Source organism: Pristis pectinata, chromosome 1, assembly GCF_009764475.1.
Source record: "Pristis pectinata isolate sPriPec2 chromosome 1, sPriPec2.1.pri, whole genome shotgun sequence".
Classification (NCBI taxonomy): domain Eukaryota; kingdom Metazoa; phylum Chordata; class Chondrichthyes; order Rhinopristiformes; family Pristidae; genus Pristis; species Pristis pectinata.
This window is the reverse complement of record NC_067405.1, coordinates 107,062,070-107,088,786: the sequence shown is the minus strand read 5'-3', so window position 1 is coordinate 107,088,786 and position 26,717 is coordinate 107,062,070. Positions and strand designations below refer to the sequence as shown.

Sequence of the window (26,717 nt, the reverse complement as noted above, 5' to 3'; positions counted from 1 at the left end):
TTTGTACAGGGAAAGCCATGTCTTACTAACTTGATTGTTTTTCAAGGAGGTGACAAAGGTGATTGAAGGTAGAGCTGTGGATGTTGTCTACCTGGATTTTAGTAAGGTGTTTGACAAGCTAAATTGGTATTTGGTTTATTATTGTCACATGTACTGTTCATACAAATCAAATCATTACAACAGTGCATTGAGGTAGTACAGGGTAAAACAGCACATTCAGAAGATTAAAATGCATGTGAATTGGGCGTTAGGATTCAGAATTGGCTTGCCCAAAGAAGACAGGAGAGTGGTTGATGGGACATATTCTAGCTGGAGGTCCGTGACTGATGTGTTCCGCAGGGATCCGTACTGGGACCCTTGCTGTTTGTGATATCTGACCCGGATGAAAATGTAATGGGTGGATTAGTAAATTTGCAGATGATACCAAGATCTGTAGTGTTTTTTAATAGTGTAGAAGATTGTCAAAGGATACAGTGGGAAATGGATCAGTTGCAGATATGGGTGGAGAAATAGCAGATGGAGTTTAATCCGGCCAAATGTGAAGTGTTCCACTTTGGGAGATCTGATGTGAAGGGACAGTACACTGCTAATGGCAAGACCCTTAACAGTGTTGATGTACAGAGTGTACAGAGAGATCTTGTGGTCCAAGTCCATAGCTCCCTGAAAGTGGCTAGGGTGGTAAAGAAGGTGTATGGCATGCTTGCCCTTTATTAGTTGAGGCACTGAGTTCGAGGGAAGTTATGTTGCAGCTTTATAAAACTCTAGTTAGTCCACACTTGGAGTATTGCAATCAACTCTGCTCGCCCCATTATAGGAAAGATGTGGAGGCTTTGGAGAGGGTGCAGAAGAGGTTTACCAGGATGCTGCCTGGATTAGAGGGCATGTGCTATAAAGAGAGTTTGGACAAACTTGGGTTGTCTTCTCTCGAGTGGTGGAGGCTGAGGGGAGGTGTGATTGAGGTTTATGAGATTATGGGAGGCATAGATAGAGTGGACAGCTGGTATATTTTTTCCAGGGTCGAAATGTCTAATACTAGAGGGCATTCATTTAAGGTGAGAGGGAGTAAGTTAGTTGCGGGGCAAGTTTTTTACACAGAGAGTGCTGAGTGCCTGGAATGTGCTGCCAGGTGGTGCAAGCAAATATGATAGAGTTGTTCAAGAGGCTCTTAGATAGACACATGAACGTGCAGAGAAAAAAGGAATATGGACATTGTGTAGGCAGAAGGGATTTGTTTAGTTAGACATTTAGTTACTAGTTTAATTAGTACAGCATAACATTGTGAGCCAAAGGGCCTGTTCCCGTGCTGTACTGTTCTATGTAGATGTAGCTTGCCTTTGATGTTTTCAAACATTGTTAAAGTAAGAACAAAAAATGAGAATTACTGAAATACCTTTGATCTGAAATATCCTTAACAACTTTGATTCAGGATTTAAATATAAACACGAGGTTTGAGAATTAGCTACAGGTTTCAATTGTCAACTAATAGAAATGGAATTTTCTTAAAACCTGAAAGTGGGTTACGGGGCATATCTGCCCTCTAGTGTTCAAGGATTAGAGCTATAATATAAATATGCATGTCACTGTTAAAATAATAATTGCCTCATTTTAAAGGAAGCTGCAGAAGTGACAACTGTTCATAAAGAAGATGATAATGTCATAATTTCACAATCTGAGGATGCAGTGAAAATCGCACAATCTGAGGGTAGTGTGATAATTCCACAATCTGAAGAGGTGGTATCAATACAACTTTTGCAGCAGGTGGCTGAAAAACAGGTGAGAAAGGTTCAGTTTAATTATAAGTATTACTGTGTCAGATAAATCCAGTTGTTTAAATAGTGTTTTGTTCTCAACAGAACATGAGGAAATAATCCATAGTTCATATAAGTTTACATAAAGTTCAACAGGCAAACAGTTTCACAGTTGCATTGCTAATTTTTGTCTATGGAGTTATTGGACATTGAATGTTATTGCGACCCTGTTCTTCCTAAATTTGTGCTAATTGGATGATCTAGTGTAACATAATTGGGTGAAGGACTTCTCAAGAAGGAAGGGAAGTCAAGGGATAAATCTTCATGGTATTCCTATGGAACATCTTGGAGCTAAAAATAACTTCCTCACTTTGATGGCAGAATTGTAGGCTAGGTTTTTGAAGCCTGCATCACCTCCTAATTCTTCCATTGGAGCTATTAGAGCCATTGCTCATATATATGATCCAAACTAAACAAGTATCATTATAGAAGTGCCTTCCATGCCTTCGCCAAATTTGGCAAGCTTGTATTTGCTTTCAATATCCAGATCATAAAATCTACAATACTTAGCTTTCAAACTTTCACTAATCTGTCCTTGCGTACCTGTGCTTTACATTATGTACTACAGATATGTAGAATGGTCAATTGCACCCTGTAATAAAAAGCAAATTCTGTAGATCCAGCAGGAAAGGTGGACCTGCCTTTCCTTGTCTTGTCTTCCTCTTGTGAAAAATCATGGAGCTAGATTCATTCTTTTTTATTGGGTCTCTGATTTTCATTTATCTTCACTGTTGGGGCAGCAGAAATATCTTTTGCTTACTTGGAAATTTTCCATTTGGAACTTTGTCAAAAGCTAATGGAGAGTCCAAATAAACTATGTTGTGTGCAATTCCACCATCTATTTTATCCTTCACATTTTCAAATGCATAGAGAGATTATCAGGCAGGATTTTCCCTACTAAATTCATAATGGCTATTTCTTATTTAGTTATTGCTACATTTTTACTCTATATCAGCCCCTTTGGATAGCTCACATTGATTTTTTTTTTGTTTCTAGTGGTAGATTAAAGATCCATAATTTCCTGGAGCAGGTTTCTCACCTTTCTCAAGTACACCACTGCTTCTATGCCTACTGAATTTCTCAAGCCCCCTAAGTTCTTTTGACATGCTCCCCCAACACCTTGGGGAAATATGCCATTTAAACCATAGGACTTTTAAGTCACGAATGCTTGAGTATATTCATCCGTTCTATTGTATTACAAGCCAGTATAGTGACCTCAGTGAACGTGAGCCCACTGCTAAAATACATAAAAGTAGGGAATGCCTCAGTGATGGGATACAACTGAAAGTAGGCAGAAGTGTAGCAAGGAGCTATTTAGATCAGTTATGAAACTGGGGAAACAAATGGGAACATAACATTTGCATAAGATTAATATGCATAAAAATTGGATCTTAATGTTTGCAGAATTACATTACAGGAAACATGATTTTATTGGAAAGGGTGAAGAGGAAATTTATGAGAATGTTGCCAAGACTGGAAAACTATGGATATGAAAAAAGATTGGATGAGCTAGCATTTTGTTTTGGAACAAATAAGGCTGAGGGAAGACTTAAATGAGGTTTAAGAAATTAGGAGGGGTTGGATAGAGTAAACGGGGAAAATATGTAAATCCATTAACAGAGCAGTAAAAACTAGAGGCATAGATTTAAAGTAATCAGTAGAAGGATTAGAGAAGAGCTGAGAAAAAAACTTGTCACTCATTGGATGGTTGGGATCTGGAACTCCCTGAAAAGGTGACAGGCAGAAACCAACATCACATTTAAAAAGTATTTGGATGTGTACTTGAAGAGCTCTGATCTGCAGGGCTGTGGACAATACTGAAAGGTGGTATTAGGCTGATAACTTTTTCATCTGGTGCAGACAAAATGGTCTGAATGGCCTGCTGTATTGTAACTCTTTGATTGTATGAATGAGAAGAATTGAATTTATACAGGAGGATCTTAATAGCTTAGATTTCCAGTAGGATGAACATTGTACTTTCCCATAGCTCCCAGTGGTGATCCTGGTAGGCTGCCTGTCATTGGGTAACAGAGAAGCATTGAAAATAGTAGTAGGCTATTCAGCTCTTTAAGCCTGCTCCGCTATTCAATAAAATCATGGCTGATTCTCTGTCTCCTGATCCCACTCATTTCCATTAATGCCGAGTGTCTATAAACCCATCTCCTTTTTAAATGTGTTCAGCGACTTGGCCTCCACAGTCTTCTGTGTTATTGGTTTAAAAAAAAAATGCTTCTCCTGATTTAAGTTCTGAATGTCTTGCTGGTATTTTGAGATGGTGCTTCTGAATCCCCTAGCCAGGGGAAACATCCTCCCTGAATCCAATCTGATTAGCCCTTCAGAATTTTGCATGCTTTAATTAGATTTCCTCTCACTTTCTAAAATCAAATTTATACTTTATCTGCTATGTTTGCCCACCAACTTGTCTAAATCACATTGAAGTTTCTTTGGATTCTCCTCACGATTCACAATCCCACCTAGTTCTGTGTCATTGGCAAACTTAGAAGTGATACATTTGGTTCCCTCATCCAATTCATTGAACATTTTGAATGTCAGGGGCCCAAGCATTGATCCACATGGTGTTCCACTAGTTACCACCTGCCAACCTGAGCAAGAACTATTTATTCCCATTTTCTGTTTCCTGTCTGTCAACTAATTTTCAGTCCATGCTAGTATGTTACCCCCTAACCCCATGGACTTCAATGTTGCACACTAAGTTCCACTCTGGGATTTTTTCAAAGGCCTTTTGAAAATCCAAATACACTAGAATAGAGAGAATCTATAATGTCCCATAAACAGCATGGGCTATAAACTGCAAGATGTGGTGGAGATCAACCATAGCTGCCTGGAAATGACAGAAAGGGTGAAATGTCCAGGGTGATAGTGACTTTTATCTCTACAGGCAAAGTGTTCCAGACATGGGGATATACTTGGAGGTCTACCTGCAGAAGTGAAAGAACTGTTATCAGTGCTTTCAAAATGTAAACTGTCAGACTAAACTTTAAATCAGATTGAAAGTTCACAATGAAAGGGAAATTTTTAATTTAACTCATCTGGTGGGATATAACATCTTGCCTTCTGAATCCTTGTATCAAAAATTTTGGTATGTACAGCATACGATTTTGCAAGTAAGAATGTTGCCTCAGGACTAACATTTTTAAAAATTTAATTTTTTTTATTGTTTAGATTGATGATGAGATTACAGAATCTCTTGCAGAAATTGGTCATGAGGTCAGTCTGGAGGAAGAAACCATAAAGGATTTGGAAGGCACTTTTATAAGTGCAGTTACTCCTCCAGCACCCAAAGGTGTAGCTGCAGCAATTTCTGAACAAGAGGCATCTTTAAAACAAAATGTCTTTGAAAATATGAAGAGTTTGCAGAATACTCTAACTGATGAAGAGGCACTAAAAATTCTTGCATTACCTCCAGAGGTAGGTTTTAAAACCATTTAACAGACATTCACAATCATTCAATCTTCTTGATAGTTTTGACAGTCAATAGCCCAGGATGTGACAATAATGGACCTTTAAGTAGCTGGTGCGGTGGAAGCTACCTTGTAGCATAGGAAAAGTTCTGTACTGCACCAGGCTTTGTTGACGGATTAAAGGCAAGTCAAGGAGAAATGCTTTCATCTCAAGAGTGGCTGTTGGCAGGAATTTCTTTTTCAATCTTTTTATTAGCTTTCAAATTAATACAGATTGATATATAGCATCAATATTTACACATGTAATACAAAGAGATCAGGATAACAATCATAGCATAGATAATAATAAAGAACAATAAAATATTTTAAAAATCTGTACGATCTCTTAGGAAATGAATATAATATAAAAGAAAGGAAAGAAAAAGATTTATTATATAAATTAAGAAAAAAGCCCAAATCAATAAGAAAAATTGTAAACAATATAAACTAAACTAAACAAAAAAAAAATTTTAAAAAAACAAACAACAAAAAAAAAGAAGAAAACTGGGCTAAAATTTCTCAGTAGAAACAGAGCAATATTATGTCGTCAACTCCGTTCCTCCAAGTTGGAAAGTTATTGAAAGGGGATCTACATCATGTGAAAATATTGAATAAATGGACTCCGAGTATCTTCAAATATAAGTGAAGGATCAACAGTACCACTCCTAATTTTTTCCAAGTTTAAGCATGATATAGTTTGAGAAAACCATTGAAAAGTAGTAGGGGGTATTGGATACTTCCATTTAAGCAAAATGGATCTTTTGGCCATTAATGTAACAAAAGCAATCATATGGTTAGCGAAAGCAGATAAATGGCCAGACTCTATCCTTGGTAATCCAAAAATTGTAGTGATAGGGTGAGGTTGTAAATCAATCTTCAATACGTTTGAAATAATGTTAAAAATGTCTTTCCAATACTTTTCCAAAAGAGGACAGGACCAAAGCATGTGTCAAAGAAGCCACATTGGATTTATATCTATCACATATAGGATTTATATGGTTATAAAAATGAGCTAACTTATCTTTGGACATATGGGTCCTGTGGACTAACTTAAACTGTATCGATGAGTGTCTGGCTGTTACGGACTCAGTGAAAGTCCCTTTAAGATAGAGAGTGTGTGTGTATGTGTGTGTGTGGGGCGTGCTTATGTCAATAGAAGATAAAGGACGTAATGACGTTGTTGAAGAAGAAGAAGAAGGAGTGAGTGAGAGAGAAGGGAGAGACACTAGCCTGCTTGTTTTCTCTATCGATGGATGAGAAACAATAACTGTGTTTGCCACAGAAATCCATGTATGGAAGTTGGAAGTAATCCGGTGGAGTTCACTAGGTGGGAGGTGTTGTTTGATTGGTTTTGCATCCCCAACATCAACATCATGGGTAATTATCGATGTTCTGTTTGGAACATCTGGGAACAGATTTTTAAATTTTAAAATTAGTTCTCTCATCTGTTGTTTTTGTGAAACTTGTAAATGGTCCAACATCGTTTCAAGGTTCTCCAGGATATTTTGTTTTTTTTAGTTTTGATGGAACAATATTTGGTCTAAATGGGCCTTCCTCAACATCAACATCAGGCATTCTAGAAACAACCTTTACATCATCCACCAAGGCCACAACTGAATCCCTCTCATAATAAGGTTTTAGCATGTTTACATGACAGAGTTGTGTTTTCTTGCGTCTATCTGGTGTTTTGATTATATATGTTAGATCAGTCACTCGAGATTCAATAATATAGGGTCCAGAAAAACGAGATTGCAAGGGATTATTTTGGCTAGGGAAAAATACCAACACCTTTTGCCCCACTGCAAATGTCCTAGGCCCAGCACGTCTATCAAAATATGTCTTCATTTTTATCTGGCTGGTTTTCAAATTCTCTCTCGCTAGCTGGCAGACTCTCTCCAACCGAGTTTTAAATTTCTGGACATGGGAAGGTCTCCATTTCCTCATTAACACTCCATTTTTGACATAGTATCCACTTGGCACTTTTTCAATCTCCTCACATGAGAGTGCTTTTTCTTTCAGTTCTGTCAACTCAGGGTCCTTTGTCTGTTCCACCATAAAATCCTTCCTCGACAAAGACAAATCTTTAAATTCAGGCTCACTATAAGGATGTTGATCCTCCAGTGAAGACAGAAAAGTCTCAGATAAGGCATCATAATTTTCTTCCTGTTTAGGACTGTCACAAGGAACCACATCAGACTGCACCGTACTGTCGGTCTTGGCTAATTCTCTAGCTCTAGCTCGAGTCACCGCACATGATGGGTAAACATCTGGATCACTTTCAGACTCATCAATCCTTGGTTTGGTCGTTAACCGTACCACAGGAACAATTTCTCCATCTGCAAGGTCATTTCCGAATAACAAAGAAACTCCTTCCACTGGTAACCTAGGTCTTATCCCTATCTCGACTGGTCCTTCTACGAACTTTGACTTTAAAATCACCCTGTGTAAAGGGACAGACATGGTGTCATCTGTAACGCCTCGTACTAGATTTACCTCACCAGTGTCACTTTCTTCACCAAAATTTAAAACACTGTCCAGCAAGAGAGATTGACTAGCCCCAGTATCTCTAAGAATTTTCACTGGCACCTGGGGTGACCCATCATTCAGTGAAACAAAACCCTCTGACACATAAGAACGGAATTCCTTTCTCACCTCCTCCAACTTTTCTGCTTTTCCCTCTTGCAAGGACTGATCTTTAACAGCATCTCCTAAACCTTTTTGATTTTTAATTGCCTGAAAGCAAGCATTGGGCACAGCTTCCTTCCTTTTCTTCAAAAGGGCACAATTAGATATCACGTGGCCAAGTTTCCTACAGTAATAACAAGTACGCTCAACAGGTTTCTCCAGCCCTGGCTTCTTTTCATCTTTTCCTTTTTGATTACCTCCCAATTTAATCTCCGGTTTACCTGGATTGTCCTTGTAACTCTTTTGAAAGGTTTTAGGTTGTCCCCATTTGGATTTATGGGTTAAAGCATAATCATCTGCCAACCTAGCAGTTTCTTGTAAAGTTTCCACTGCCTTTTCATTTAAATATGTTGTTAATTCAGCTGGAACACATCTTTTAAAGTCCTCCACCAGTATCAATTCTTTCAATTTATCAAAATCCCCATCTACATTTTTAGCCATGTACCATCGTTCAAAACATATTCTCTTTCCATTGGCAAATTCCATATAAGTCTGATCTGCAGATTTCCTCAAGTCTCTAAATTTCTGTCTATAAGCTTCAGGTACCAATTCATAGGCCTTCAATATAGCTTGTTTTACCTTGGTATAATCAGCTGCATCCTCAGCAGACAAAGCAGAATAAGCTTTTTGAGCTTTACCTTTAATCACACTCTGTACCATAAGAGCCCATCCTTTCCTTGGCCAGTTTGAACTCACAGCAACCTTTTCAAAATGTTGGAAATACTGATCAACCTGATCTTCCTCAAAAGGAGGGACTAATCGAACCTCCCTGCTGGCTGAAAAACCATCATCAGAATCAGATTCCGAACTCCTACGCTTCATTTGTAACTCATGCTGCCTCTGTTTCTCCTTCTCCTCACTATCCAGCTCCATCCTCTTCAATTCCATCTGCTTCATTGCTAGATCAGCCTCTATCTTCATCTGAGTTATCTTTTGTTCGGCCTCTAATTTCTCTCGTTCGGCCTCTATCTTTAACTGGGTTTGCTCTCGTTCAGCCTCTATCTTTGCCAGCTGCACCTGTGCCTCAGAAATTGCTATTTCACTGCCAGGAAACTGTTTTAACACTTCCTTCTCAAACACCACCTTTTCCAGCTATCAGTCTCTGAATATCTGCCTTTCTCATAGACTGCTTTACTTCTGTAAGGTTTAACCTTGTAGCAATCTTTATCAGATCATCCTTTTTCGCCACCTCCAATCCCTTTTGGGTTGGTGACTCCAAAAATGCCTTAATATCCATTGCTGCTGGTTTCCACACACACAAGCCAATTAAAAAGAATTTATCAGACCTCCCTCAAAAATCTTTGGATTGAATCCTGAATGAATCTCGTCAATCTGGGGAACGATCCCAGACGACACTCGTTAATCTTTGGATTGGATCCCGGACGAATCTCGTTAACCTTGGGAACTATCCCGGACGAGCCCCCAATTTTGTCACCAACCAGCAACAAAAGAAACACACTGAGCATGATTCAGTGTTAAAAACTATTTTATTAATTACTACTTATGATAATACGTAAAATAAAAGTAAAAATGTTAGTATGTTAGAATTCAAAAATGTTAAACCTCGAACGTTAACCCCAAAACTAAACTCGTTGTGTGTGTGTGTGACAAAGTCCCAAACTCCAAGTTCCAGAATGGTTCTTAAAGTTCAGTTCCGCAAGCCATAAGGTGAAACATGAGCAAGGGCTTCTTCAACAACCACTGTTGTCAGAAGATAAGATGTAGATGTAGAGAACATAGAGAGAGTAAATACGAAATCCAAATGTTCCATGATGGAACCCAAACGACACTTCAGGGTTTACTCGGTAGTGACTTCCTCACCCCGAAAAGCATCCGAATCGTGGTCGTCCACACACAAATACCTGTTTCCCTCTACAGGTCAGCAACAAAGTGAACTCCACCGGATTACTTCCAACTTCCATACATGGATTTCAGTGGCAAACACAGTTATTGTTTCTCATCCATCGATAGAGAAAACAAGCAGGCTGGTGTCTCTCTCCCTTCTCTCTCACTCACTCCTTCTTCTTCTTCTTCAACAACGTCATTACGTCCTTTATCTTCTATTGACGTAAGCACGCCCCACACACACATACACACACACTCTCTATCTTAAAGGGACTTTCACTGAGTCCGTAACACTGGCACACATTGAAGATGTATTAGCTAAATGAAGAATTTTCTTCCAAGTCTCTATAGGTATAGATGTCTGGAGTTCGCTTTCCCATTCATTCTTAATTTTGTCTAATGATTCTAGACGTATTTTCATAATTAAATCATAAATTATTGCTATCAAGCCCTTCTGATAAGCATTAAGACTTAAAATTTTTTCCGTAGTTTCAATTTTGTAAGGTGTCGGAAAAGAGGGTATAGTAGTTTTTAAAAAATTTCTAATCTGCAAATATCGAAAAAAGTGTGATCTAGGCAAATTATATTTATTAGACAATTGTTCAAAAGATGAAAAACAGTTATCAATGAATAGATCACGAAAACATACTATTCCCTTCCTTTTCCATATGGAAAAAGCTGAGTCAGCTCTGGATGGATGAAAGAAAAAATTAGTTTGAATGGGACTTGACAAATTTATTCAATCCAAAAAATTTATGAAATTGAAACCATATTCGTATTGTATGTTCAACAATTGGGTTAGTCGTATGTTTACTTAATTTGGTAAATGCAAAAGGGAGTGAAGCTCCTAAAATAGAAACAAATGAAAATTCAAGAACTGATTGGTGCTCAAGGCATACCCATTTGGGGCATTGAATTACATCAAAATCTTGTATCCAAAAAATTAAATATCTGATATTAATTGCCCAATAATATAATCTAAAGTTAGGCAAGGCCAAACCACCATCCTTCTTTAGTTTTTGTAAATATTTCTTACTTAACCTTGGGTTTTTATTCTGCCAAATATATGAAAGAATTTTAGAATCAATAGTGTCAAAAAAAGATTTCAGGACAAAAGTTGGAATCGCTTGAAATAAATATAAAAATTTTAGTAAAATATTCATCTTAATCGCATTAATTCGGTCTACCAATGATAAAGACAGTGGAGACCACTTAGTAAATAATTGTTTAACATGGTCAATTAGGGGCAATAGATTAGCTTTAAATAAGTCCTTATGTTTCTTGGTAATTTTAACACCTAAATACATAAAATAGTCAGTTACCAATCTAAAAGGTAATTGGCTATAAATTGGGGTTTGCATATTCAATGGAAAAAGTTCGCTCTTATTAAGATTTAATCTATAGCCAGAAAAAACAGTAAACTGATCTAGTAGTGATAGTACTGCGGGGATAGATTCATCCGGATTAGAAATATAAAGTAACAGGTCATCTGCGTAGAGAGAGATCTTATGAATCATCTGTCCGCGAGTAATGCCACATATATTTGAAGAGTCCGGAAGTGCAATAGCCAAGGGTTCTAAAACAATATCAAATAATAAAGGGCTTAACGGGCAACCTTGTCTAGTACCTCGAAAGCCTAAACAAAGGAGATCTTAGATTATTCGTAAGTATTGAAGCCATACGTGTATAATAAATCATTTTAATGTTGTCAGGAATTCACTGCAACAGTGTAATAGAGGCAAAAATTATCACATTTAAAAGATACCTTGTTGAAGTGCTGTAATCTACAGAGCTACAGTTGAAGAACTAGAAAATGAGATTAGTCAAAATTGTTCCATTTTTTGGTGATCAGCTTGGAATCAGTTTCTCAATGAAAGTTGTATCCAGTGGCCACTTAAAAGTGCTTTTAGAGAATAGGTGATGAGCCCACCTGATTGCAGAAGATTGGGGCCATGGTCTTAAATGAGCCCTGTGAAGAATTATGAAAATTTCACTTGTAATTATAAGGCTGACCGGCAATTTTTTTTTAAAAATACATTTTTAGGGTATTAAACTGAATGGAATCTACATACAAGTATAATCCAAAACTGTCTGCTTTTTAAATTTAATATTTTGTACATCATTACCATTCAAGGAACAAGTTTTGTTATGAACTGTGACCTACTTTATAAAAAATTCTTATTACAATTGTTAAACATAAGATGCATTTTTAATATAGATTATTTGATGTTTATTTAATTACTTTAAAATGTTTGTTCAGGCAATTTACTTTGTTTGGTTTCAGCTAAGTAAATTAACGTTGATGGTGAAGACCATAGAGATCACTAGCAGAAACAACTTGTATCAGACTCGCTGGAACAGTATTATCAAAGATGTCTATTTGTAAACAATATCTAACACAGGAAGAATGTGATAGCACTTGGATATTCCCAGGCCTGGAGGATTTTAGTTACTGGAAAAGATTGGCTAGGCTAAAGTTATTTTCTTGCAAACAACTGAAGTTGAGGGGATATTTTACAAAAGGATTGAGTGGACTGGAAGTGAAGAACCTACCTCTCAGATATTTAAAAGGCAAGGTGACATAGAATTAGGGTAATCAGTTGAAGGACTAAAGATGAGTGGAGGAAAAATGTTTTCATCTGAACAGTGGGAGTCGCCAGGAATTCACTGCCTAGTACATTGAGTATAAAAGTTGGCATGTCATTTTGCAGCTGTATAAAACTTTTGTTGGGCCACATTTGGAATATTGTATGTAGTTCTGGTCACCACATTAATAGAACATAGAACACTACAGCACAGTACAGGCCCTTTGGCCCACAATGTTGTGCTGACATTTTATCCTGCTCTAAGATCTATCTAACCCTTCCTTCCCACATAGCACCCTATTTTTCTATCATTCATGTGTCTAAGAGTCTCTTAAATATCACACATGTATCTGCCCCCACAACCTCTGCCGGCAATGCGTTCCATGCACCCACCACTCCGTGTAAAAAAACTTACCCCTGACATCCCCCTTATACCTTAAAATTATGTCCCCTCATGTCAACCATTGTCACACTGGGAAAAACTCTCTGACTGTCCACTTGATCTATGCCTCTTATCATCTTGTACACCTCTGTCAAGTCACCTCTGATCCTCCTCCTCTCCAAAAAGAAAAGCCCTAGCTCGCTCAACCTATCCTAATAAGACATGCTCTCCAATCCAGGCGACATCCTGGGAAATCTCCTCTGCACCCTCTCTAAAGCTTCCACATCCTTTCTATAATGAAGCAACCAGAACTGAACACAATACTCTAAGTGTATCTGACCAGAGTTCTATAGAGCTACAGCATCACCTCGCGGCTCTTGAACTCAATATCCTGACTAATGAAGGCCAACACTCCATACACCTTCTTAACAATGCCATCGACCTGCGTGACAACCTTGGATGTGGACCCCAAGATCCCTCTGTTCCTCCATGCTGCTACGAGCCCTGCCATTAACCTTGTATTCTGCCTTTGAATTCTATCTCCCAAAGTGTATCACTTCACATTTATCCAGGTTGAACTCCATCTGCCACTTTTCAGCCCAGCTCTGCATTCTATCAATATCCTGTTGTAATTTACAGCAACCTTCTACACTATTCACAACACCACCAACCTTTGTATCATCAGCAAACTTACTAACCCACCCTTCCACATCCCCATCCAAGTCATTGATAAAAATCACAAAGAGCAGGGGTCCCAGAACAGATCCCTGTGGAACACCACTGGTCACCGACCTCCAGGCAGAATACACTGCATCTACCACCACCCTCTGTCTTCTCTGGGGGAGCCAATTCTGAATCCACACAGCCATGTTTCCTTGGATCCTATGCCTCCTGACTTTCTGAATAAGTCTTCCATAAGGAACCTTATCAAACTCCTTACTAAAATCCATGTACACCACATCCACTGCTCTACCTTCATCAATGTCCTTTGTCACATCCTCAAATAATTCAATCAGGCTCGTGAGGCACGACTTGCCCCTCACAAAGCCATGCTGACTGTCCCTAATCAACCTATGCTTCTCTAAATGTCCATAAATCCTGTCTCTAAGAATCTTCTCCAGTAATTTGCCCACCACTGAAGTAAGACGCACTGATCTGTAATTCCCAGGGTTATCCCTACTTCCTTTCTTAAACAAAGGAAAAACATTTGCCACCCTCTAATCATCTGGCACTACTCCTGTGGCCAGTGAGGATGCAAAGATTGTCACCAAAGACGCAGCAATCTCTTCCCTAGCTTCCCGTAATATATCCCGTCTGGCCCTGGTGACTTATCTATCCTAATGTTTTTCAGTAGTTCCAGCACATCCTCTTTCCTCACATCGACATGCCCTAGCATATCAGTCTGTCATCCGCCATCCTCACAAACGTCAAGGTCTCTCTCTCTGATGAATACTGAAGTAAAGTATTCATTAAGGACCTCCCCTACCTCTGCCGACTCCAGGCACATGTTTCCTCTTTTGTCCCTGATCATTCCTACCCTCACTCTAGTTATCCTCTTATTCTTCACATACGTGTGGAACACCTTGGGGTTTTCCTTGATCCTACTCACCAAGGACTTCTCATGCCTCCTTCTAGCTCTCCCAAGTCCATTCTTAAGCTCCCTCCTGGCTACCTTGTAACTCTCCAGAGCCCTGTCTGATCCATGCTTTCTAAACCTCAGGTAAGCGTCTTTCTTCCTCTTGACAAGATATTCTACATCTCACGTCAACTACAGTTCCTTCACTCTAACATCCTTGCCCTGCCTCAAAGGGACAAACTTATCCAGAGCCCCATGCAAGTATTCCATAAACAACCTCTGTGCAGTTCCCCAAGAACATCTGTTCCCAATTTACGCTCCCAAGTTCCTGCCTAATAGCATCATAATTCGCCCTGCCCCAATTAAATACTTTCCCATACCATCTGCTCCTATCCCTCTCCAAGGCTATGGTAAAGGTCAAGGAGTTATGGTCACTATCTCCAAACTGCTCTCCCACTGAGAAATCTGAAACCTGATCAGGCTCATTGCCTAGTACCAGGTCCAGTATGGCCTCTCCTCTAGTTGGCCTGTCCACGTACTGTGTCAGGAATCCTTCTTGTACACACTGAACAAACTCTGTCCCATCTATCCCCTTTACACTAAGGAGGTGCCAATCAATATTAGGGAAGTTGAAATCACCCATGACAACAACCCTGTTATTTTTGCACCTCTCCAAAATCTACCTCCTGTTCTGCTCCTCAGCATCTCTGCTGCTACTGGGGGTCTGTAGAATATTCCCAATAGAGTGATCGCTCCCTTTCTGTTTCTGACTTCCACCCAAACTGACTCAGTGGTCAATTCCTCCAAGACATTCTCCCTTTCTACAGCTGTAACACTGTCCCTGATCAGCAAAGCCACTCCCCCACCTCTTTTACCTCCACCCCTGTCCCTTTTGAAACATCTAAACCCTGGAATATCCAGCAGCCATTCCTGTCCTTGCGACAGCCAAGTCTCTGTAATGGCCACCACGTCATAGTTCCACGTACTTACCCATGCTCTAAGTTCATCAGCCTTGTTCCTGATTCTTCTCGCATTAAAGTAGACATACTTCAGCCCATCCAACTGACTGCAATTTTGCCCTGTCAACTGCCTATCCTTCCTCACAGTCTTTCTACACTCTGCATCTACTTGTACAGTAAATGAACCAAGCTATGTCCTATCACTCTGGTTCCTATCCCCCTGCCAAACCAGTTTAAACCCCCCAACAGTTCTAGCAAGGGTTTGGAGAGGGTTAAGGAAGGGTTTGAAGGGGTGCAAAAGAGGTTGACCAGGCTGTTGCCTAGATTAGAGAATATTAGCTAAAAGGAGAGATTGGACAAACTTTGATTGTTTTCTCTGGAGTGTGGGAAGTTGAAGGGTGACCTGATAAAATTATGAGTGACATAGTTAGGGTACGTAGTCAGAATGGTCGCCAGAGTTTCTCAAGGTGGAATACTACAGGGCACAGATTTAAGGTGAGGGGGGGAAAGTTTAAAGGAGATGTGCCAGGCAAGAGAGTGGTAGGTACCTGGAATGTGCTGCCAGGGGAGGTGGTGGAAGCAGATATGATAGCAACATTTAAGAGGCATTTAGACAGGTACGTGAACAGGCAGGGAATGGAGGTATGCAGACCATGTGTAGGCAGGTGGGATTAGTTTAAATTGACATCATGGTTGACACAGACATTGTTGGCCGAAAGGCCTGTTCCTGTGCTGTACTGTTCCGTTTTCTATATTTTGTCTCATTTCTAGGTCACATATTCTGATATAGTTAATGTTAAAGGAAGTGCATTTGGATCATTGAAGAAGATTGCTGGGGACCAGCAAATGCTATTTGAGAAGGATGAAAATCTTCCACAACGAACTTCAGTGCTGGCCACATGGACTCCAAAAGACAAGTAAAGTTCTGTGTGTTATTGTTTGGAGTGGTTCTTATGTGGAAGTCTTGTGAATTCAAGTAAAAACAGTTTAAGACTCTATTGCCTAGAAACCAAACCAACTCATACCTGATTCTTTTATTGGTAAATAGGTGTAAAATTATTTTTATGCCCAGTTTTGAAATATTTTCAACCATTTCCTGTTGAGGTCCTGTCCTTTGGGGAAATTAAGTGGGCAACTGCCTGTTAGCTTCCCCCAAAAGATCTAATTAAAAACGTTGACTCACTAGGTCAGTGTGAAAATGAAACAAAGGTCACTTCTATTGTGAGTAAACTGCGATAAAGGGTTCTTGAAGCAAGGTTCTACCAATTTCAGAATTTTTTTTGTGATTACAGATTTGGCACTATCCACAGCACTGATTACCCTATTTTACCCTATTACCATAGCACCCTACGAAAGTATGAAGTACAATTTCAAGGCATTTAACTTTGTGACTCTAAGGATGGATTAGATTCCTTGCCTTTTCACTTCTCTGTATATAAGCTTGAGGAAACCCATTGCACTTTAATGAATCTGTTGTCATCATAACCTACAAGCTTTACTCTGGATGCTTCAGTGTACAGATTTCAATTGCTGCAATTACTCATCCAGATACTATTTAGGCCCCAGTTGGTCTGCTGCCAACCCATGTGATTTAGTGAAACTTTTTCTGCTCTTTGTCAATGGGGCTTTTACAATTAACAACAAGTTGCAATGGCCGCATCTTACTTATTCCTTCCAAGCTTTAATTGTTAGCTTTTGTAATCACTAATCCCTGAAAGAGATGCAGGATTTGGAAAGCAGCCTTTATTTGGGATATTTACAGTTCATAGATGGATTGCACTCCCAAATAATTGTGGAAAGGCTCATGGGGAAAAGAATGCTCGTGAGCTTAGAAAGTGACATCGGAGTGACCATCAGGACATTGGTTAGTTGGATAGTAAGATTTAGATTTAGTTACTTTGTCAGGTTTTATATGATAAGTCCTTTCTAATAGCATTTGCTCACTGTGTGGCTAAATTAGGTTTTGAGCATGGCCACCTGACCCATACCTGACAAGGTCTCACTCTATGTAGATATTCTTAGAAAGCATTTGATGTTGGGTTGAGTCAAGTTATGCAAGGTTGAGTCATGTCATGCCATTTGACTCACTGCTTTAATCATGTCAGGACAATTGGATTGGTATAATGGCATGTGTTATTTTTCTTGATCAATAGCAGTGTATGTGCAAGTCACTTTTTTTTCAGCATTCTGCAAATGGCTTTGGGTCAGGTATGGAAAATTATAAGCACTTGGATCAGCCTTGATTCACTTTGGTTTTGATTTTACACCCAAGGTGTTGGATTAATCTGCTTTTTCTGCCATTGTTTAATTACCATTGAACAGGCCACAGACCAAACATTATTTTGTTTTTTTATGAGTTCTTGAAAATGGGAAAAATTGACACTATAGCATTTATGAAACCCACACAAAGGACTTCTCAAGCAACAGTTTCAATTCCTGAAGTCAAACCCTTCTGTCCCTAATGTCTTGAAGGAAAACCTATTTACTGAACATAGTGGTTAACACTACGGCCTGAAGCAGCAAATTGACAGTGGGCTCAGCTGTTGCATTGAGGAGAAGATGCAACTAATCATGGAGAGTATCCTGTCTGGAGAAGACTGACTAATCTAGGAAACAAAAACTCATTTCGAGGAATCTGACGACAATGTAACATATGACCCCTTGGCTGTGGTTATAATTAGATGCTTCAGCACTTCCAGGAGCCTGTGTAGGTTTGTGGAATAAACCATATAACCAATAACCTCACAAAGACTTACTTTCATCTTTGTAGGTTTCAGATAATGTCAAATTCCATTGTCAGGGAGGACACCCAGAAATAACAGAACAGTTGTAGAGAGTCATAAGGGAAAGTCTCTGGGAGAACTTAACATTAACTTTGAACATAGGGTCATAGAGTTGTACAACACAGAAACGGGCCTTTTGGCCCATCATGTCTATGCCATCCTCCCTTCCCCATCAATATTATACCCATTTGTCTGCATTAGTTCCATATCCTTCTGTGCCTTGCCTATGCAAGTGCCTAATCTAAATGTCTCTTAAACATAGTGATTGTATCTAATTCCATAACCACCCATCACTCCTTCCCCTCACTTTAAAACTATGCCTTCTTGTTTTTCATATCCCTACCTTGGGGGAAAAAGATTCTGACTATCTACCATATCTATGCTTTTCAGAACTTTATATCCCGCCATCAGGTGACCCGGCCCCCCTCCCCCCACCCCCCACCTTGCCGCCTTCACTCCAGGGTAAACCAGCCCAGTCTATTAAATATCTCTCCATAACTAAAGTCTTCCAGTCCATCCTGGTGAATCTTCTCTGCACTCTCTCCAGCACATCTCCATCTTATAGTGTGACAACCGTAACAGCACACAATACTCCAAGTGTTAGTGTTTTGTAAAGTTGCGACATAATGTTCCACTTTTATATTCTGTGTCATGACCTGTGAAGGCAAACATGTCAAGCGTCTTCTTCACCACCCTATCTAGCTGTATTGCCACTTTCAGGGAACTATGGACTTGAACCCCAGGGTCTCTCTGTTCATCAACATTCTTTTGTACCCTACCATGTACTGTACATGTCCTATCCCTATTTGACTTCCCAAAATATACCATCTTGCATTTGTTGGGATTAACTTCCATCTTCCCACACTCCACCCAACTTTTCATCTGATCTATGTTCTGCTGTAAGCTTAGGCAACCTTTCTCACCATTCACAACAGCACCAACTTTTGTGTCATCCACAAATTTACCCCTCATTTCTCCTACGTTCACATCCAAGTCATTAATGCATATAATAAACAACAAGGGTTCCAGCACCAATCCCTGGTCACAGATTTCCAATCAGAAGAGCATCCTTCCACTACCACCCTCTGCCTCCTATCACCAAGCCAGCTTTGGATCCAATTAGCCAGCTCACCTTGGATCCCATGTGCCTTAACCTTCTGGACCAACCTAACAAGTGGGACCTTGTCAAAAATGCCTTAGTAAAGTCCATATAGATGACGTCTACTGTCCTGCCTTAATCTTTTTAGTTAACTCCTCAAAAAAAAAACAGTCAAATTAGTGAGACAGGTTTCCCCGCACAAAGCCATGCTGTCTATACCTGATCAGTCCCTGCCTTTTCAAATGTACATAAATCCAATCCATTAGAATTTTCTCTAATACTTTGCTTACCACTGATGTAAGGATCACTGGCCTGTAGTTACCTGACTTATCCATGTTGCCCTTCTTAAATGAAGGAACAACATTAGTTATCCTCCAGTCTCATTTGTGGCTAACACATCGGTTGAATCTGTTGGAGTTTTTTGAAGAAGTAATTAAGAGGATTAATGAGGGCAGGATGGTGGTTGTTATCTATATGGACTTTAGTAAGGCCTTGGACAAGATCCCATGTGGAAGGCTGGTCTTGAATGTTAAATTGCATGGGATCTCAGGAGAGCTAGCTGAGTGGATACATAATTTGGCTTGATGGTAGGAAGCAGATGGTGATGTTGAAAGGTTGTTTATCGGACTGGAGGCCTGTGACTGATGGTGTGCCACAGGGATCGCTGCTGGGACCATTGTTGTTCATCATTTTATGAATGATTTAGATGAGAATGCATGATTCATAGTTAGTAAGTTTGCAGATGACACTAAAATAGGTAGTATTGTATTGTAGCCGGTGAAGAAGGTTATCAAAAATTATAGGGGTATCTTGATCAGCTAAGTGAGTGGGCTGAGGAATGGTAAATGGGGTTCAGTTCAGATTGGTGCAGGTGTTGCATTTTGTGAAGTCCAACCAAGGCAGGACTTCCATAGTGAATGGTTGGCTCCTGTGGAGTGTTGTAGAGATGGACCTAAGAGTACAAGTACATAGTTCCCTGAAAGTGGCGACACAGGTAGACAGAGTGGTGAAGGCGGCTTTTGGCACACTTGCCTTCATTAGTCAGGGCAATGCGTATAGGATTTGGGACATTACATTGCAGTTGTACAAGGCATTGGTGAGGCCGCACCTGGAGTATTGTGTACAGTTTTGGTTACCCTGTTATAGGAAAGATGTCATTAAGCCGGAAAGAGTGCAAAGAAGATTTGCAAGAATGTTGCCAGAACTCGAGGGCCCGAGTTATAGGGAGAGGTTGGGCAGGCTGGGACTTTATTCCTTGGAGCCTAGGAGACTGAGGGTGACTTTATGGAGGTGTATAAAATCATGAGGGGCATAGATAGGGTGAATGCACAGTATTTTTCGTAGGAAAAGAAAATCAAAAACTGGATGGTATTGAGTGAGAGCTGAAAGACTTAATAGCGACCTGAGGGGCAACTTCTTCATGCAAAAGGTGGTGGTACATGGAAGGAGCTGCCAGTGAAAGTGGTTGAGGCAGGTACAATAACAACATTCAAAAGACATTTGGACAGGTACATGGAAAGGAAAGGTTTAGAGGGATATGGGCCAAACGCGGGCAAATGTGACTGGCTTAGATGGGCATCTCAGCCAACATATACAAGTTGGGCCAAAGGTTGTATTACTCTACGACTAACAAATATGCAAAAATCTCTCAGGGAACAGCTATCTCCTCCCTTCTACACATAGAATATCCTACTGTTCCCATGGTATCCTGGGATAGATCACATTTGGCCTTGGGGATTTATCAACACTTTGGTATCCCATACCATCTAACACCACTCCCCTCTTAATACTAAAATACTCCAGACTATCAATGAACCCGTCCCTGAAGTCAGTATCTTCCATGTTCTTCTCCATGGTGAATGCAAGTGAGGTATTTAGAACCTCACCCATATCCCCTGGCTCTACACATAGAATACCCCACTGTTCCGAAAGAGGATCTGCTCTTTCCCTTCCCTTCTTGCTCCTGGTATACTTATAGAATATCTAGGGATTCTCCTTAATTGTACTTGCCAAAGATATTTCATGGCCCTTCACTGCCCTCCTAATTTCTTTCTTCTATATACATCCTCTATGTTCCTCAAGAGACTCACTCAATCCCAGTTGCCTATACCTGTCATATATTTCCTTTTTTTTCCCCTGATCAAACCTTCAATGTCCTTTGTCATCCAAGGTTTCCTAATCATACCATCTTTGCCTTTTATCCTTGCCGGAATATGCTGGCTCTGAATTCTTACTAACTCTTTGTTTAAAAGACTCCCACTTGCATCTGCTCCCAATCTACTTTCACCAGACTTCTCTTATGCCATTGAAACCAACCTTCCCCCAATTTCGGACGTTAATTTGAGGACCAACTTTATCACTTTCCATAACTATCCCAAAGCTAAAAGAATTATGGTCACAGATTATGTTCCCAAAGTGTTGTCCCACCCACGCTTCCACCATCTGCCCAGTTTCACTTCTGAAGATAAATTTGAGTACTGCCCCATCTGTAGTAGGATGATGTTTATATTATCTCAAAAAACTGTCTTGGATGCACTTAACAAATTCTGGCCCAACTAAGCCTCTTGCACTAAAGTAATTCCAATCAATATTGTACTGGGCAATATAGCAAAGCAATTCCCCTCCACTATAATTTTATTGTTCTTACACCATACTGTGATTTGCTTATTTATCTGTTCTAATTCTCACTGACCATTGGGAGGCCTATAGTATTACCCCAGCAAAATGATCACCTGTCTTTTATCCTTAAGTTCTATCTATTTGACTTCATTGGAAAATCCCCCCAGGATGCCCTCTGAGTACTGCTATGATGTTCTCCCAAATCAGTTTTGTGACACCCCCTCCTCTTTTGCATCACCCTCTGCCACATCGGAAACTTCTATACCCCTGCCTTTTCTTCAACTATGTTTCCATGATTGCAATAGTATCATAATTCCAAGTGGTGATCCATGCTCTGAGTTCATCTAATTTACCTGTGAAGCTCCTTGCATTAATGTACTTGAGCCTGTCAGGCCTCCCATGCTCCCTAACTCTCCTCTGTCTGCTCTGCCTACTGGGCTTGTTTGATTTACTTTCTACATTTGAGTCCCCACCTGCTGCACACTTGCTGCTGTGCTTCCTACCCCTCTGTTGGATTAGTTTAAACCTTTCTGCTAGGATATTGGCTCCCTTCCAGTTTAGATGTAACCTGTCCTTCTTGTACAGGTTCCACCTGCCCCTGAGTGATCCCAGTGATCCATCTACCTAAAGCCCTCCCCTCTGAACCAGCTCTTTAACCACAAATTCATCTGTCCCATCATCCTATTTCTACCCTCACTAGCACATGAATGCTATGAAGTCTCATGGCGTTGCCAAGCATGGGTAAGGAAACCTCCTGCTAATTACCACCTAGAGTCCTCCCTCAGCTGTTAAATCACGACTGGGGATGGCAAGGGAGCAGAATTCACACTGGAGGTAGGAAATGGCAGGGCAAGGAGCTTGGGAATTATGGGGTTGCTCAGTTTAGAAAGCTGCTAGCCATAGGTTTCTGGCTGGTAGTGAAAGAACCAAGGTTAAAAAAAAACTTGTGCTTACTCATCTAGTTGAAGCTAATATAAGTTTCCATGACAACATTGGTAAGAGTGACTACCACATTTGCAGAGATGAAGCCCCATCTTGCCACAAAGATAGCATCTATTGTGTTATGCACCACTATTTACATGATAAAAGGATGGATTCAAAACAGGTCCAACAGTTCAAACCTGATGTTGTGGGTCATTGATAGCTATAACATTGTATTCCACCAGAATTTGTCATCTCGTTGCCAGTCATGTCACTCCCTGTTATTCAGAGGACAAAACCTGTTTGAATGAAAAATGGAAAAGATGCCTAGACCATCACCAGGTGTCCCTACAAATGAGGAGCCAACCTAGTGAAGCTAAAACACTCAGATCTCCACATATTCTGACAATACAGCATTCTTTAAAGAGTAGTGATTACACAGAAACTGAAAGCTAGCACCCCCCACATTCAGCTGTGAAATGTGGTGAACCGAGTGGAGGAAGAAGAGGCTTCATGAACCTTGACATTCTTTATAATGGCTGTGATAAACACATGACTGTAAAAGACATGATTGAAGAGTTTCTGGATCTTCATCCAGAAGTGTTGCATAGATGATCCATTTTCCTTCCTCCAGATCTTCTTACCACATGATGTTGCCAGTCTTCAGCTACTGTATCTGAAGTATCCCACAATATCAGGAAAGGCTTGAGTATAATGGAAGCAGCAATGGCTATTGACCTTGACAAAAACCTAGCTATAAATACTTAAGAATTATGCTCCTGAACCAGATGTATCACATGTGAACCAACTTGGCTAACAGTGAAGGAAATATAGCTAATGATTGCCCCATCAATAAATTTTCAATCATCAGCAAAGGGATGAAATGTGTTGTTGACAATGCCATCAAGAAGCGCTGTCTCATCACTGGTCATTTTCAGTTCTGCCAGGACCCATCACTCCAGTCCTCTTAACATATTAATCCACATGGGGACAAATAAACTTTATTCCAGAAATGAGCTGAGATTCATTCCTCTTAACATCAAGTCGGTATTTGACCACCTGTGGCTCCAGGAAGTCTTAGCAAAATTGATGTAGTGTGCCTCATAGCAATATGCTCGATTGAGTCATATCTAGCAAAAGTTGTTTGTTGGAGGCCAACTATCTATGCCTATTATATATTTTTTTTAATCTTCATTTAAGCATTTAATTGCCCATCCCTAATTGATCTTGAGAAGGTGGTGGTGAGCTGCATTTCTGAACCAATGCAGTTGTTGAGGTCTGATTATACATATAATATTGTTGGGGAGAGACTTCCAGGATATTAACCCAGTGACGGTGAAGGAATGGTGATACATGTCCAAGTCAGGAAGGTGTGTGGCTTGGAGGGCAACTTCTAGATGGTGGTGTTGTCACGCTTTTGCTGCCTTTATCCTTCTAGTTGGTAGAAATAGTGGATTTGGAATGTGCTGTCTGAGAAGTCTTTGAGTTGCTGCAGTGCATCCTGTAGATGGTACCAACTGCTGCCACTACGTGTTGACAGTGGAGTGAGTGAATAGCTATGGATGGGGTGCCGATTAAGTGGGCTGCTATGTCCTGTATGGTGTTGAGCTTCTTGAGTGTTGTTGAAGCTGCACTCAACTAGGCAAGTGGAGAGTATTCCATCACACTCCTGACTTGTGCCTAGTAAATGGTGGACAGACATAGGGAATTTAGGAAGTGAGTTACTCACCACAGGATTCCTAGCCTCTGATCTGTTCTTGTAGCCACATTGTGTATATGGCTACTCCAGTTCAGCTTTTGGTGAATGGTAACCCACTGGATATTGATAGCGGGGATGATAGTAATGCCTTTGAATGTTAGGGGTGATAGCTGGATTTTCTCTTGTTGGATATCATCGTTGCCTGGCACTTGTGTGGCATGAATGTTACTTGCTGCATTTGGATGTAGACTGCTTCATTATCCGAGAAGTTGTGAATGGGCCTGAACATCGAGCAATCATCAGTGAACATCCCTACTTATGACATTATAATTGAAGGAAGGTTATTGACGAAGCACCTGAAGGTGACTGGCCCAGGACATTACCCTGTGGAACTCCTGCAGTTATGTCCTGTGGCGGAGATGATTGACCTCCAACCATCTTCCTTTGTGCCAGGTATGATTCCAACTGGCAGAGTATTTTCCCTCTGATTTGCTTGGACTCCTTGATGCCATGCTTGATGAAATTATATTATGGCAGGAGTTCCTTCGAGAAGTATCTTTAGCCCTAAAAGAAATGGAAAATGCTGGTCAGGAAGAGAAACAGAGTCAGTGTTTCAGGTCGGAGACCCTTCTTCAGAACTGAAAAGGAGCTTCTGAAGCTCCAGGGAGGATATGGGAGAGGGATGTCTTTGATGGGGTAAAACTGCCTTGACCATGGTGATGTGCTGTAAACAAGGTTTTCTGGTTAATCAGTGAATGGGAGCAGTTAGAGGGTGAGAACACAGACAAGAGAACACAGACAAGAGAACGTGAGAGTTGTGGAATGCAGAGCAGGACAAGCCCAGCAGGTCACCTGAGCATGTCCTCCACTTCCAGAGAGAGGATGAAAAAGAAAAAAAAGCTGAGCTGATATTACAAATGGATGATTGATACAGACCAAAAAATCAAGTTACCGTAAGTTGAAGAATTCAATACTGAGTTCAGAGGGCTGCAATGTGCCCGAAGGAAAATGAGGTGCTGTTCCACAGACTTATGCTAGACCTCACTCTGACAGTATAGGAGGCCACAAGCCAATAGGTCAGAGTGGGAAGGGACAGCATAAATCAATTTAAGACATCTGTTGATGATGCAGCAAAATTGATAGTGTAATTAACAATGAGGAGGAAAGCTTTAAATTTAAAAAAAAGTATCAATGGACTGGTTAGATGGAGGAGGGCACAGAAGTAGCAAATGGAATTCACTCCAAAGATGTGTAAGGTGATGCATTTAGGGTAGTTTAACAACAGAAGTTCAAAGTAAATTGTAGGATGTGGGGAAGTGTAGTGTCATGGTAGGATTATGAAGTGCCCATCTTACAAATCCCTGAAGGTAGCAGAACATTATTCCCACTATTAGCACATTGTGTGTGCATTGTTTACCATGCATGGTATGCACTGTAGCAACACATCAATGTTTTTGCAACACGATTCCCAAATCTGCAACTTCTACTGAAAAACATTAGGATAGATAAGTCACTGGGGCTGGACAGGATATATTACGGGAAGCTAGGGAAGAGATTGCTGCGTCTTTGGTGACAATCTTTGCATCCTCACTGGCCACAGGAGTAGTGCCAGATGATTAGAGGGTGGCAATTGTTTTTCCTTTGTTTAAGAAAGGAAGTAGGGATAACCCTGGGAATTACAGATCAGTGCGTCTTAGTTCAGTGGTGGGCAAATTACTGGAGAAGAGTCTTAGAGACAGGATTTATGGACATTTAGAGAAGCATAGATTAATTAGGGACAGTTAGCATGGCTTTGTGAGGGGCAAGTCGTGCCTCACGAGCCTGATTGAATTCTTTGAGGATGTGACAAAGGACATTGATGAAGGTAGAGCAGTGGATGTGGTGTACATGGATTTTAGTAAGGCATTTGATAAGGTTCCTCATGGAAGGCTTATTCAGAAAGTCAGGAGGCATGGGATCGAAGGAAACATGGCTGTGTGGATTCAGAATTGGCTCGCCCATAGAAGACAGGGTGGTTGTAGATGGAGCGTATTCTGCCTGGAGGTCGGTGACCAGTGGTGTTCCACAGGGATCTGTTCTGGGACTCCTGCTCTTTGTGATTTTTATCAATGACTTGGATGAGGATGTGGAAGGGTGGGTTAGTAAGTTTGCTGATGATACAAAGGTTGGTGGTGTTGTGGATAGTGTAGAAGGTTGCTGTAAATTACAACAGGATATTGATAGCTGGGCTGAGAAGTGGCAGATGAAGTTCAACCTGGATAAGTGTGAAGTGATATACTTCAGGAGATCAAATTT

At 40.3% G+C, this 26,717-nt stretch overlaps 1 protein-coding gene across 1 annotated transcript in view; it reads left to right on the top strand.

Annotated features, from left to right (window-relative positions):
• ttc6 (tetratricopeptide repeat domain 6) overlaps positions 1-26,717 on the top strand; it is a 165,070-nt gene that overhangs the window by 14,465 nt on the left and 123,888 nt on the right. Inside the window, exons 2-4 of the mRNA XM_052015541.1 lie at positions 1,612-1,773; positions 4,992-5,237; positions 16,073-16,218. Coding sequence (XP_051871501.1) covers positions 1,612-1,773; positions 4,992-5,237; positions 16,073-16,218 — 554 coding nt within the window. The remainder of the gene's footprint in view (positions 1-1,611; positions 1,774-4,991; positions 5,238-16,072; positions 16,219-26,717) is intronic.